Raw genomic sequence first — 12,566 nt, 5'->3', positions numbered from 1 at the left:
TTTTTTTTTCTCCTCTAGCCTCAGTGGAAAAAGCCTGCTTGCATTCACTCTGTCTATACCCATCAAAATCTTATACACCTCTATCAAATCTCCCCTCATTCTTCTACGCTCCAGGGAATAAAGTCCTAACCTATTGTCCTTTATAAGACCCTTGTCAGGCCTCATTTGGAGTACTGTGCGCAGTTCTAGTGTGGAGGAGCAGAGGGATCTAGGTGTATGTGTACATAGATCCCTGAAAGTTGGGAATCAAGTAGATAAGGTTGTTAAGAAGGCATACAGTGTCTTGGCGTTTATTGGTAGGGGGATTGAATTTAGGAGTCGTAGCATTATGTTGCAACTGTACACAACTCTGGTGCGGCCGCACTTGGAGTACTGTGTGCAGTTCTGGTCCCCGCATTACAGGAAGGATGTGGAGGCTTTGGAGAGGGTGCAGAGGAGGTTTACCAGGATGTTGCCTGGTATGGAGGGGAGATCCTATGAGGAGAGGCTGAGGGATTTGGGGTTGTTTTCGCTGGAAAGAAGGCGGCTAAGAGGAGATCTTATTGAAACATATAAGATGATTAGAGGTTTAGATAGGGTGGATAGTGATAGCCTTTTCCCTCTGATGGAAAAATCTAGCACGAGGGGGCATGGCTTTAAACTAAGGGGGGGTAGTTATAGGACAGATGTCAGGGGTAGGTTCTTTACCCAGAGGGTGGTGAGGGATTGGAATGCCCTGCCTGCTGCAGTTGTAAATGCGCCTAGTTTGGGGGCGTTTAAGAGGTCTGTGGACAGGTTTATGGACGAAAAGGGATTGGTTTAGGTTAGTGGGTCATTGTTGTTGTTTTTTTTTAACTGGTCGGCGCAACATCGTGGGCTGAAGGGCCTGTTCTGCACTGTAATGTTCTATGTTCTATGTTCTGGTCGCCTCACTATAGGAAAGATGTAGAAGCTATTGAAAGGGTACAGAGGAGATTTACAAGGATGTTGCCTGGACTGGGAGGCATGCCTTATGAAGTTAGGTTGAGGGAGCTGGGACTCTTTTCCCTGGAGAGACGAAGGTTGAGAGGCGACCTGATAGAGGTTTATAAAATGTTGAGAGGAATAGATAGGGTGGATTCCCAGAGGCTATTTCCCCGGTTTGAAATGGTTGCTACGAGAGGACACAGATTTAAGGTGCGGGGAGGAAAGTACAGAAGTGATGTTAGGGGTAAGTTTTTCACTCAGAGGGTGGTGAGTGAATGGAATCGGCTGCCGTCAGTGGTGGTGGAGGCAAACTCGCTGGGGTCTTTTAAAAGACTTCTGGATGAGTATATGGGGTTTTATGGGATTGGAGGTTATAGATAGGTCTATAGGTTGGTAGGTGTTGATGTGATCGGCGCAACTCGTGGGCCGAAGGGCCTGTTTGTGCTGTAGTGTTCTATGTTCTATGTTCTAAAACTGTACACAATACTCTAAATTCAGCCTCACCAATGCCTTATATAACCTTACCATAACACTCCAACTTTTATACTGGATACTCTGATTTATAAAGGCCAATGTACCAAAAGCACTCTTTATGACCCTATCCATCTGTGACGTCACTTTTAGGGAATTCTGTACCTGTATTCCCAGATCCCTCTGTTCAACTGCACTCTTCAGAGTCCTACCATTTACCTGTACGTTCTACTTTGGTTTGTCCTTCCAAAGTGCAATACCTCACATTTGTCTGCGTTAAATTCCATTTGCCATTTTTCAGCCCATTTTTCTAGTTGGTCCAAATCCCTCTGCAAGCTTTGAAAACCTTCCTCACTGTCCACTACACCTCCAATCTTTGTATCATCAGCAAATCTGCTGATCCAATTATCATCCAGACCATTGATATAGATGACAAACAGCAATGGACCCAACACCGATCCCTGCGGCACACCACTCGACACAGGCCTCCACTCAGAGAAGCAATCCTCCACAACCACTCTCTGGCTTCTTCCATTGAGCCAGTGTCTAATCCAATTTACTACCTCCCCATCTATACCTAGCGACTGAACCTTCCTAACTAACCTCCCATGAGGGACCTTGTCAAAGGCCTTGCTGAAATCCAGGTAGACAACGTCCACCGCCTTCCCTTCATCCACTTTCCTGGTAACCTCCTCGAAAAACTCTAATAGATTGGTCAAACATGACCTACCACACACAAAGCCATGTTGATTCTCCCTAATAAGTCCCTGTCTATCCAAATATTTGTAGATCCTATCCCTTATCACACCTTCCAATAACTTGCCCACCACTGACATCAAACTTACTGGCCTATAATTTCCCAGATTTCTTTTGGAACCTTTTTTAAACAACGGAACAACATGAGCCACCCTCCAATCATCCGACACCTCCCCTGTGAATACTGACATTTTAAATATGTCTGCCAGGGCCCCTGCAAGTTCAACTCCAGCCTCCCTCAATGTCATTGGGAATACCCTGTCCGGTCCTGGGGATTTATCCACTCTGATTTGCCTCAAGACAGCCAGCACCTCCTCCTCTGTAATCTGTAAAGGTTCCATGACCTCCCTACCTGTTTGCCCTATTTCCGTAGACTCCATGTCCATTTCCTCAGTAAATACGGATGCAAAAAACCCATTTAGTGTCTCCCCCATCTCTTTTGGTTCCATACACAGTCTACCACTCTGGTCTTCAGGAGGATCAATTGTCTATCTTTTGTTTTTGTCTCTGATCCCCTCCTTTGACTCCGTGCATAGGTTCCCATCCACCTGCCCTTTTAGTTTAAATCCTCCCCACTCCAGCAAGTACCCAAAACCAACCCCCCCACTCCTTCACAGGACATCAGTCCCAGTCCTGCCCAGGTGTAACCCATCCAATTTGTACAAGTCCCACCTCCCCCACAACTGGTCACGATGCCCCAGGAATCTGAAACCCTCCCCCAACACCATCTCTTCAGCTACGTATTTATCTGATATCTCCTGTCATTTCTACTCTGACTAACATGTGGCACCGGTAGTAATCCTGAGATCACTACCTTTGAGGTCTGATTTCTTAACTTTCTTCCGTGCCCCCTGTATTCTGCTTTTAGGACCTCATCCCTTTTTTACCTATATCATTTGTACAAACACGTACTATGACCACTGGCTATTCGCCCTCCTCCTTCAGAGTGTCCTGCAGCCGTTCCAAAACATCCTTGACCCTAGCACTAGGGAGGCAACATATCATCCTGGAGTCTCGTTTGTGGCCACAGAACTGCCTGTCTATTCCCCTTACAGTTGAATTCCCGATAACTATTGCACTAGTGCACTTTCTACCTTTCCCCTCTGCAACAGAACCAACCGTGGTACAACGTGTTTGGCTGCTGCTGCTTTCCCCAAAGAGATCATTCCCCTCAACAGTATCCAAAGCCATATATCTGTTCTGCAGGGGAATGATCACAGGAGATTCTTGCACTGCCTGCCTATCTCTCTTGCTCTGTGTGGTGGTCACCCATTCCCTTCTTGTGGAGTCTGAGCCTGCAGTGTGACCACCTCTCTATATGTGCTATCCACAATACTCTCTGACTCACGGATGCTCCACAGTATCTCCAGCTGTCGCTTCAGCTCTGAAACTCGAGCTTCCAGGAGCTGTAGATGGGGGCACTTCCTGCACACACGCTGACCCAGGGAACTGGAACTGTCCCCAGCCTCCCACATGGAGCAGGAGGAGCAAACCACAGCTTGGAGCTCTCCTGTCATGTCTTATCCTTTAAATTGCATATCAGATGAGAGTCATTAACCAGAGGTCATAAATTTTTTCTCACAATCTGAGGTTTTGTTATCGAGAAAGCATTGTCCAAAATGACAGTTATTACCTATCCCCAGTTTCCTGAGGGCAGTTGAGATCACTTTGCTGTGGATTTGGAGTCACATGTGGGCCAGATTAGGCATTTTTTTACAATAATCATCAACTGTTTTCTGATCATCATTAGACTTTTAATTCCAGAATTAATTCAAATTTCACCCTCTGCTGTGGTGGGATTCGAACCTGGGTCTCTGGATTGCTAATCCAGCAATGATGCCACTTCACCACTGCCCTCTCCAATGGAACTGGATCAACAGCCAAAAGGGGAAATTATTTTCAGGGCCATGAGAAAAGATTGGAGAAATCGGATTAACTTGGAGAGTTCTAAATCTTTAAATTGCCTATTCCAAAAATCAAGCCATGTTGTAGCTATTGAACACAAAGTCACAATATGAGTTAGACACAACAGTTTAAAATGTAAACTATTCAACTCAAAAATACAGAAATGATTGTCTGAAGTTTCCTACCCATCTCGTGATACAGTGAGGCTCCTTGCTTGGAGATGGAGACTGGCAGTTTCCGTGGAGGCGATATCTCGATTTTCATTAATTCTTCACAACATTGCTTCCACGCATCTGATGTATAAAGCAGCAAAATCTGTGACTGAGGTCCCTATCCTTCTTGGCATTCTATCACAATGAAGTATCGTAAGTGAGAACAGCTCTTTCTAATTGGAGAAACGAACAAAGGGACTGCGACATCTTTGTCTACAGAATATAATGTTCAATTCTGAACAAAGAAAATTCCAGCACAGGAACAGGCCCTTCGGCCCCTCCAATCCTGCACCGACCATGCTACCCCCGACTGAACTAAACCCCCTCTCCTTCCGGGGACCGTATCCCTCCGTTCCCATCCTATTCATGGATTTGTCAAGACGCCCCTTAAAAGTCAGAGTTGTTATCTCTGGTTTGTTACCCGTGCCGTGTGCTAGCAAGGGGAGGATTAGGGAGAGAGAGCAGTTGAACATGTGGCTACAAGGATGGTGCAGGATGGAGGGATTCAGATACCTGGATAATTGGGAGTCATTCTGGGCTAGGTGGGACCTCTACAAACAGGATGATCTACACCTGAACCAGAGGGGTACCAATATCCTGGGGGGGAAATTTGCTAATGCTCTTCGGGAGAGTTTAAACTAATTCAGCAGGGGGGTGGGAACCTGAATTGGAGTTCCAGTGTACAGGAGGTTGAGAATAGTGAGGCCATGAATAAGGTTTCAAAGTCGCAGGAGTGTAACCGGCAGGCAGGAAGGTGGTTTGAAGTGTGCCTACTTCAACACCAAGAGCATCCGGAATAAGATTGGTGAACTTGCAGTGTGGGTTAGTACTGGAGCTTCAATGTTGTGGCCATTTTGTAAACATGGATAGAGCAGGGACAGGAAGGGTTGTTGTAGATTCTGGGGTTGAGATGTTTCAGTAAGATCAGGGAAGGTGGTAAAAGAGGGGGAGATGTGGCATTGTTAGTCAAGGGCAGTATTACGGTGGCAGAAAGGACGTTTGATGTGGACTCGTCTACTGAGCTAGTATGGGCTGAGAGTAGAAACAGGAAAGGAGAGGTCACCCTGTTGGGAGTTTTCTATAGGCCTCTGAAAAGTTCCAGAGATGTAGAGGAAAGGATCGCAAAGATGATCCTGGATAGGAGCGAAAGTAACAGGGTAGTTGTTATGGGGGACTTTAACTTTACAAATATTGACTGGAAATGCTATAGTTTGAGTACTTTAGATGGGTCAGTTTTTGTCCAGTGTGTGCAGGAAGGTTTCCTGACACAGTATGTAGATAGGCCAACAAGAGGTGAGGACACATTGGATTTGGTACTGGGTAATGAACCAGACCAGGTGTTAGTCTTGGAGGTAGGTGAGCACTTTGGTGATAGTGACCACAATTCAGTTACGTTTACCTTAGTGATGGAATGGAATAGGTATATTCCGAAGGGCAGAAGTTATAGCTGGGGAAAGGTAATTAAGAGGTGATTAGGTGAGATTTAGGATACATAGGGTGGAGTAGGAAATTGCAGGGGCTGGGAACATCTGAAATGTGGAGCTTATTCAAGGAGCAGCTACTGCGAGTCCTTGATAAATATGTACCTGTCAGGCAGGGAGGAAGTGGTCGAGTGAGGGAACCGTGGTGTACTAAGGAAGTTGAATCTCTGCTGAAGAGGAAGAAGGAGGCTTATGTAAAGATGAGACGTGAAGGCTCAGTTAGGGCACTGGGGAGTTATAAATTAGCCATGAAGGAGCTAAAGAGAGAGTTAAGAGGAGTCAGGAAGGGAAATGAGAAGTCTTTGGCGGATAGGATCAAGGAGAACATGTGAGAGAATTTACTCTCATCAAATGAAACTTGTAATTAAAACTCGTACGTTGAAATGTGATGAGATCAGCATGTTAATCAAATATATGACTGGAAATTATGACTAGAAAGGAAGAACGAAGTAAATATGTTTTCTTTACTATTTGGCCTGAGTCAGCTAGACCACCATTGTTGTGTAAGCAGAACTGTTTGGATAAGGATAAAGGTTGGAACTACAATGGTTTCAAGAAGTAAATGATGCATTAATTAGTGACCAATCTCAAACAAGGTAGATAAATGGCAGGCCCAGAAACAATAGTGGCTAAAAGAGGTCAACCTTGAGGATGAGATAAGGGATCTCAGGGTATGGAGCTGCAGTGAGCATAAAAAGACTGGAAGCGAACGGTTCGTTAGATTGTTCTGGACATCCCGGCTTTATTGTCTTGTACTGGAGAATAAAGTCTACTGCCTGGAGGATCAAGGCTCAAACTCTCTGTTTCGATTGGCTAGAGTTAGTTGTCGTCCTGGGGAACCACGACAAACCCTAAAGCTTTCTACAGGTATGTCAGGAATAAAAAATTGACTCAGGTAAGATTAGGGCCAGTCAAGGACAGTTGGGAAGTTGTGTGTGGAGTCCGAAGAAATAGGAGAGGCACCAAATGAATATTTTTCACACAGGAAAATGTCAGTGTTGTCGAGGAGAATACTGAAATACAGCTATTAGACTGGAAGGGATTAAGGGACATAAGGAGGAGGTGTTAGCAATTCTGGAAAGTATGAAAATAGGTAAATTCCCTGGGCCGGATGGGATTTATCCTAGGATTCTTTGGGAAACTAGGGAAGAGATTTCAGAGCCTTTGGCTTTGACCTTAATGTCATCATTGGCTACAGGTATAGTACCGGAAGACTGGAGGATAGCAAATGTTGTCCCCTTGTTCAAGAAGAGGAGTAGAGACCATCCTGGGAATTATAGGCCAGTGAGCCTTACTTCTGTTGTGGGTAAAGTTTTGGAAAGGATTATAAGAGATAGGATTTATAATCATCTAGAGGGAAATAAATTGATTAGGGAGAGTCAACACGGTTTTGTGAAGGGTAGGTCGTGCCTCACAAACCTTATCGAGTTTTTTGAAAAGGTGACAAAGAGGTGGATAAGGGTAAGGCAGTTGACGTGGTGTATATGGATTTTAGCGAAGTGTTTAACATAGAACATAGAACACTACAGCACAAACAGGCCCCTCAGCCCACAAGTTGCGCCGAACACATCTATACCTCCTAAGCCATAGACCTATCTATAACCCCCAATCCCATTAGATCCCATATACTCATCCAGAAGTCTTTTAAAAAACCCCAGCGAGTTCGCCTCCGCCACCACCAACGGCAGCCGATTCCATTCACTCACCACCCTCTGAGTGAAAAACTTACCCCTAACATCTCCTCTGTATTTGCTTCCCAGCACCTTAAATCTGTGTCCTCTCGTAGCGACCATTTCAGCCCTGGGAAATAGCCTCCGAGTTTAATGCAAAAAAGTGTGAGGTAATTCACTTTGGTAGGAATAACAGATGTGTGGAGTATAGGGCTAACGGTAGGACTCTGAATAGTGTTGATGAACAGAGGGATCTAGGTGTATGTGTACATAGATCCCTGAAAGTTGGGAATCAAGTAGATAAGGTTGTTAGGAAGGCATACGGTGTCTTGGCGTTTATTGGTAGGGGGATTGAATTTAGGAGTCGCAACGTCATGTTGCAACTGTACACAACTCTGGTGTGGCCGCACTTGGAGTATTGTGTACAGTTCTGGTCCCCACATTATAGGAAGGATGTGGAGGCATTGGAGAGGGTGCAGAGGAGGTTTACCAGGATGTTGCCTGGTATGGAGGGGAGGTCCTATGAGGAGAGACTGAGGGATTTGAGGTTGTTTTCGTTAGAAAGAAGGCGGCTAAGAGGGGACCTTATTGAAACATATAAGATGATTAGAGGTTTAGATAGGGTGGACAGTGATAGCCTTTTTCCTCGGATGGAGAAAGCTAGCACGAGGGGACATAGCTTTAAATTAAGGGGTGGTAGTTATAGGACGGATGTCAGGGGTAGGTTCTTTACCCAGAGGGTGGTGAGGGATTGGAATGCCCTGCCTGCTGCAGTTGTAAATGCGCCTAGTTTGGGGGCGTTTAAGAGATCCGTGGATAGGTTTATGGATGGAAAGGGATTGGTTTAGGTTAGAGGGTCATTGCTTTTTTAATTGGTCGGCGCAACATCGTGGGCCGAAGGGCCTGTTCTGCGCTGTAATGTTCGATGTTCCAATCCACCCTATCTATTCCTCTCAACATTTTATAAACCTCTATCAGGTCGCCTCTCAACCTTCGTCTCTCCAGGGAGAAGAGTCCCAGCTCCCTCAACCTGTCTTCATAAGGCATGCCTCCCAATCCAGGCAACATCCTTGTAAATCTCCTCTGCACCCTTTCAATAGCTTCCACATCCTTCCTGTAGTGAGGTGACCAGAACTGCGCACAGTACTCCAAGTGGGGTCTGTCAAGGGTCTTATAAAGTTCCAGCATTACCTCCCGACTCCTAAACTCAATCCCTCGATTAATGAAGGCCAGTACACCATACGCCTTCTTGACCACATCCTCCACCTGCGAGCCCGATTTAAGAGTCCTGTGGACCCGGACCCCAAGATCCTTCTGCTCTTCAACACTACTAAGACTCCTACCCTTGATATTGTATTCCTTCATCCCATTGGTCCTGCCAAAATGGACGACTACACATTTATCTGCGTTGAAGTCCATCTGCCACTTCTCCGCCCAGTCTTGCATCCTATCTATGTCCCGCTGCAACTTCTGACATCCCTCCAGACTATCCACAACACCACCAACCTTCGTATCGTCGGCAAACTTACTAACCCATCCCTCCACTTCCTCATCCAGGTCATTTATGAAAATGACAAACAGCAAGGGTCCTAGAACAGATCCCTGGGGCACTCCACTGGTGACGGACCTCCATGCAGAAAAAGACCCATCCACAACCACTCTCTGCCTTCTGCAGGCAAGCCAGTTCTGGATCCACAAGGCCAAAGCCCCTTGGATCCCATGCCCTCTCACCTTCTCAAGAAGTCTTGCATGGGGGACCTTATCAAACGCCTTGCTGAAGTCCATGTAAACCACGTCCACTGCACTTCCTTCGTCAATGTGCTCAGTCACATTTTCAACTAGGCTCGTAAGGCACGACCTGCCCTTGACAAAGCCGTGCTGACTATTCCTGATCATTCTAAACTTCTCTAAATGCTCATAAATCTTATCCCTCAGATGCCTCTCCATCAGCTTACCAACCACTGAGGTCAGACTCACCGGTCGGTAATTTCCCGGGCTATCTCTGTTCCCTTTCTTGAAAATAGGGACTACATCCGCAATCCTCCAATCTTCCGGAACCTCTCCCGTCTCCATTGACGACGCAAAGATCATCGCCAGGGGCTCTGCAATCACTTCCCTCACCTCCCACAGTATCCTGGGGTATATCCCATCTGGTCCCGGCGACTTATCTATCTTGATAGAATTCAAAAGTTCTAACACATCCTCCTCCTTAATATCCACAAACTCAATCTTTTCCATCTGCCGCAAATCTGTGGCAAAATCTCCCAGATCAGCTTCCACCGTGAATACTGAAGCAAAGTACTCATTAAGCACCTCTGCCATTTCTTCTGGTTCCACACAGACCTTTCCCCCTTCACCTTTTATAGGTCCTATCCCTTCTCTTCTCATCCTTTTACCTTTCACATATTTATAGAAGGCCTTGGGATTCTCCTTAATCTTACCCGCCAAGGTCTTCTCATGACCCCTTCTGGCTCTCCTAATTTCCCTTTTAAGCTCCTTTCTACAGTCCTTATACTCCTCAAGATCCTTAACCTCTCCGAGTTCCCTGAACCTTTTGTACATCTTCCTTTTCCTCCTGACTAGGTTCACCTTGTCAGGAATGGTCATTGAATAAACATATGGGTGTGTATGGGCTGTCAGGGAGGGGTAATACCTTTGGCGGGGGAACATGTCACGTCCTTTCAGGGCGGTTTGTCCCCACCTGGCACTCAGCTCTCACCTGTGGCTCCCCGTAGCTGTGTGCATACGACAGGGGCCACACCCCGGGCAACAGCCTCGACAAGCCGGCTAAACCAGGTGAGGGTAGCCGACGGGTCTCAACCCTCGGTGAGGGAGAGAGATGTCTATCCCAGCGTGTGGAGACAGAGAACATAAGAACATAAGAAATAGGAGCAGGAGTAGGCCATCTAGCCCTTCGAGCCTGCCCCGCCATTCAATAAGATCATGGCTGATCTGTCGTGGCTCAGTTCCACTTTCCCGCCCTCTCCCCATAACCCTTAATCCCCTCTCTTATCAAAAACCTATCAACCCGCGTCTTAAATATATTTAGCGAGGCAGCCTCCACCACTTCAACGGGCAGAGAATTCCAGAGATTCACCACCCTTTGAGTGAAGAAGTTCCTCCTCAACTCCGTTCTAAACCGCCTCCCCTTTTATCTTGAGGCTGTGCCCCCTAGTCCTACTATCCTTTCTGAGCGGGAAGAGTCTCTCCACCTCTATCCTATCCATCCCATTCATCATCTTATACGTCTCAATGAGATCTCCCCTCATTCTTCTAAACTCTAACGAGTACAAGCCTAGTTTATTCAGCCTCTCCTCATAGTTCAACCCCCTCAACTCTGGTATCAGCCTAGTAAACCTCCTCTGCACTCCCTCCAAGGCCAAAATATCTTTGCGCAGGTGCGGCGCCCAAAACTGCACACAGTACTCCAGCTGCGGCCTCACCAATGCCCTATACAGCTGCAGCAAGACCTCCCTACTTTTATATTCAATCCCCCTCGCTATGAAGGCCAGCATCCCATTTGCCTTCCTGACCACCTGCTGCACCTGCAAGCTGGGTTTTTGCGACTCATGCACAAGGACCCCGAGGTCCCTCTGCACCGTCACCTGCTGCAGTTTTTCGCCCCGTAAGTAATAGTCCTTCCTACCATTCTTCCTACCAAAGTGGACCACCTCACACTTGCCAACATTAAATTCCATTTGCCATTTCCTGGCCCATTCGCCCAGCCTATCTAGATCCTTCTGCAGACTCTCCACACCCTCCGCACAATTTGCCGTTCCACCAATCTTGGTGTCATCAGCAAATTTCGACACCATACACTCGGTTCCCTCCTCCAGATCATCTATATAAATGGTAAAAAGCTGAGGCCCCAGCACCGACCCCTGGGGCACTCCACTAGTCACCATCCGCCAATCCGAATAGCACCCATTGACCCCCACTCTCTGCCTCCTATTTGACAACCAATCCTCTATCCACGCTAACACCCTACCCCCAACTCCAAGTCCCCTGACCTTCTGCAATAACCTCTTATGAGGTACTTTGTCAGAGTCCGGCGGATTGAGCAGAAGAGACCAATGGAAGGTCCAACGGCCTAGAAGGCGGTCTCTGCTAGCATCGTGGAACGTGAAGAGCAGGACAAGACACAGACCATGTCCTGATCATCCACTGCGCCTAGTCCCACCTCCAGCCATGTTGTCTCTTGTCTTGCCACTAGATCCAGATGGGAATTGGGAAGAGAGAGTGAGGCTGACGCTGCGCAACTCTTCCTCACTTTAATCCAAATCAAGCACGAGCCTCAACACCATCATCATCATCATCATCAGCGTCCCGTTCAACCCTTGAAGTCCTGTGGTGATGGGTGAGTGATGAAGCAGTAGGTGTGGATACACTGGGAGCTGTAGTCACGGACCTGCACACAGGCGGCTCAGGTCTAATGGTCGTTTTCCACTGCCCGAAACAGCAGTGAAACTCGGCGTCTACCTGGGCAACTGAGCAGGAACACACTTCTCACCTCCATAGAATGAGGAAGGGGCTAGAAAAGGTGCCCTAAACATTACCTGCTTCACTACACCCTGGCCAGTTTACCACGGCTGGCGGGGATCCCATCTTGTGATCGAACACACAAAATAAAACACAAATGTCGCTGGATTCCGGGGAAGTGCCGGAACTGGCCTTCATAGCGAGGGGGATTGAATATAAAAGTAGGGAGGTCTTGCTGCAGCTGTATAGGGCATTGGTGAGGCCGCAGCTGGAGTACTGTGTGCAGTTTTGGGCGCCGCACCTGCGCAAGGATATTTTGGCCTTGGAGGGAGTGCAGAGGAGGTTTACTAGGCTGATACCGGAGTTGAGGGGGTTGAGCTATGAGGAGAGGCTGAATAAACTAGGCTTGTACTCGTTAGAGTTTAGAAGAATGAGGGGAGATCTCATTGAGACGTATAAGATGATGAATGGGATGGATAGGATAGAGGTGGAGAGACTCTTCCCGCTCAAAAAAGACAGTAGGACTAGGGGGCACAGCCTCAAGATAAAGGGGAGGCGGTTTAGAACGGAGTTGAGGAGGAACTTCTTCACTCAAAGGGTGGTGAATCTCTGGAATTCTCTGCCCGTTGAAGTGGTGGAGGCTGCCT

The 12,566-nt window shown here is 47.1% G+C and overlaps 1 protein-coding gene across 1 annotated transcript in view; it reads right to left on the bottom strand.

Moving 5' to 3' along the window:
• The window catches only part of rtknb (rhotekin b), a 177,418-nt gene that overhangs the window by 89,534 nt on the left and 75,318 nt on the right, over window positions 1-12,566 (bottom strand). The window contains exon 11 of the mRNA XM_080183009.1: window positions 4,263-4,370. Within this exon, the coding sequence (XP_080039135.1) occupies window positions 4,263-4,370 (108 nt within the window). The remainder of the gene's footprint in view (window positions 1-4,262; window positions 4,371-12,566) is intronic.

The sequence above is a fragment of the Carcharhinus amblyrhynchos genome, unplaced genomic scaffold, assembly GCF_965287045.1.
Source record: "Carcharhinus amblyrhynchos unplaced genomic scaffold, sCarAmb.v2.hapA chromosome_115, whole genome shotgun sequence".
Classification (NCBI taxonomy): Eukaryota; Metazoa; Chordata; class Chondrichthyes; order Carcharhiniformes; family Carcharhinidae; genus Carcharhinus; species Carcharhinus amblyrhynchos.
The sequence above is the reverse complement of the archived record's forward strand: the minus strand, read 5'-3'. Positions and strand labels throughout refer to the sequence as shown.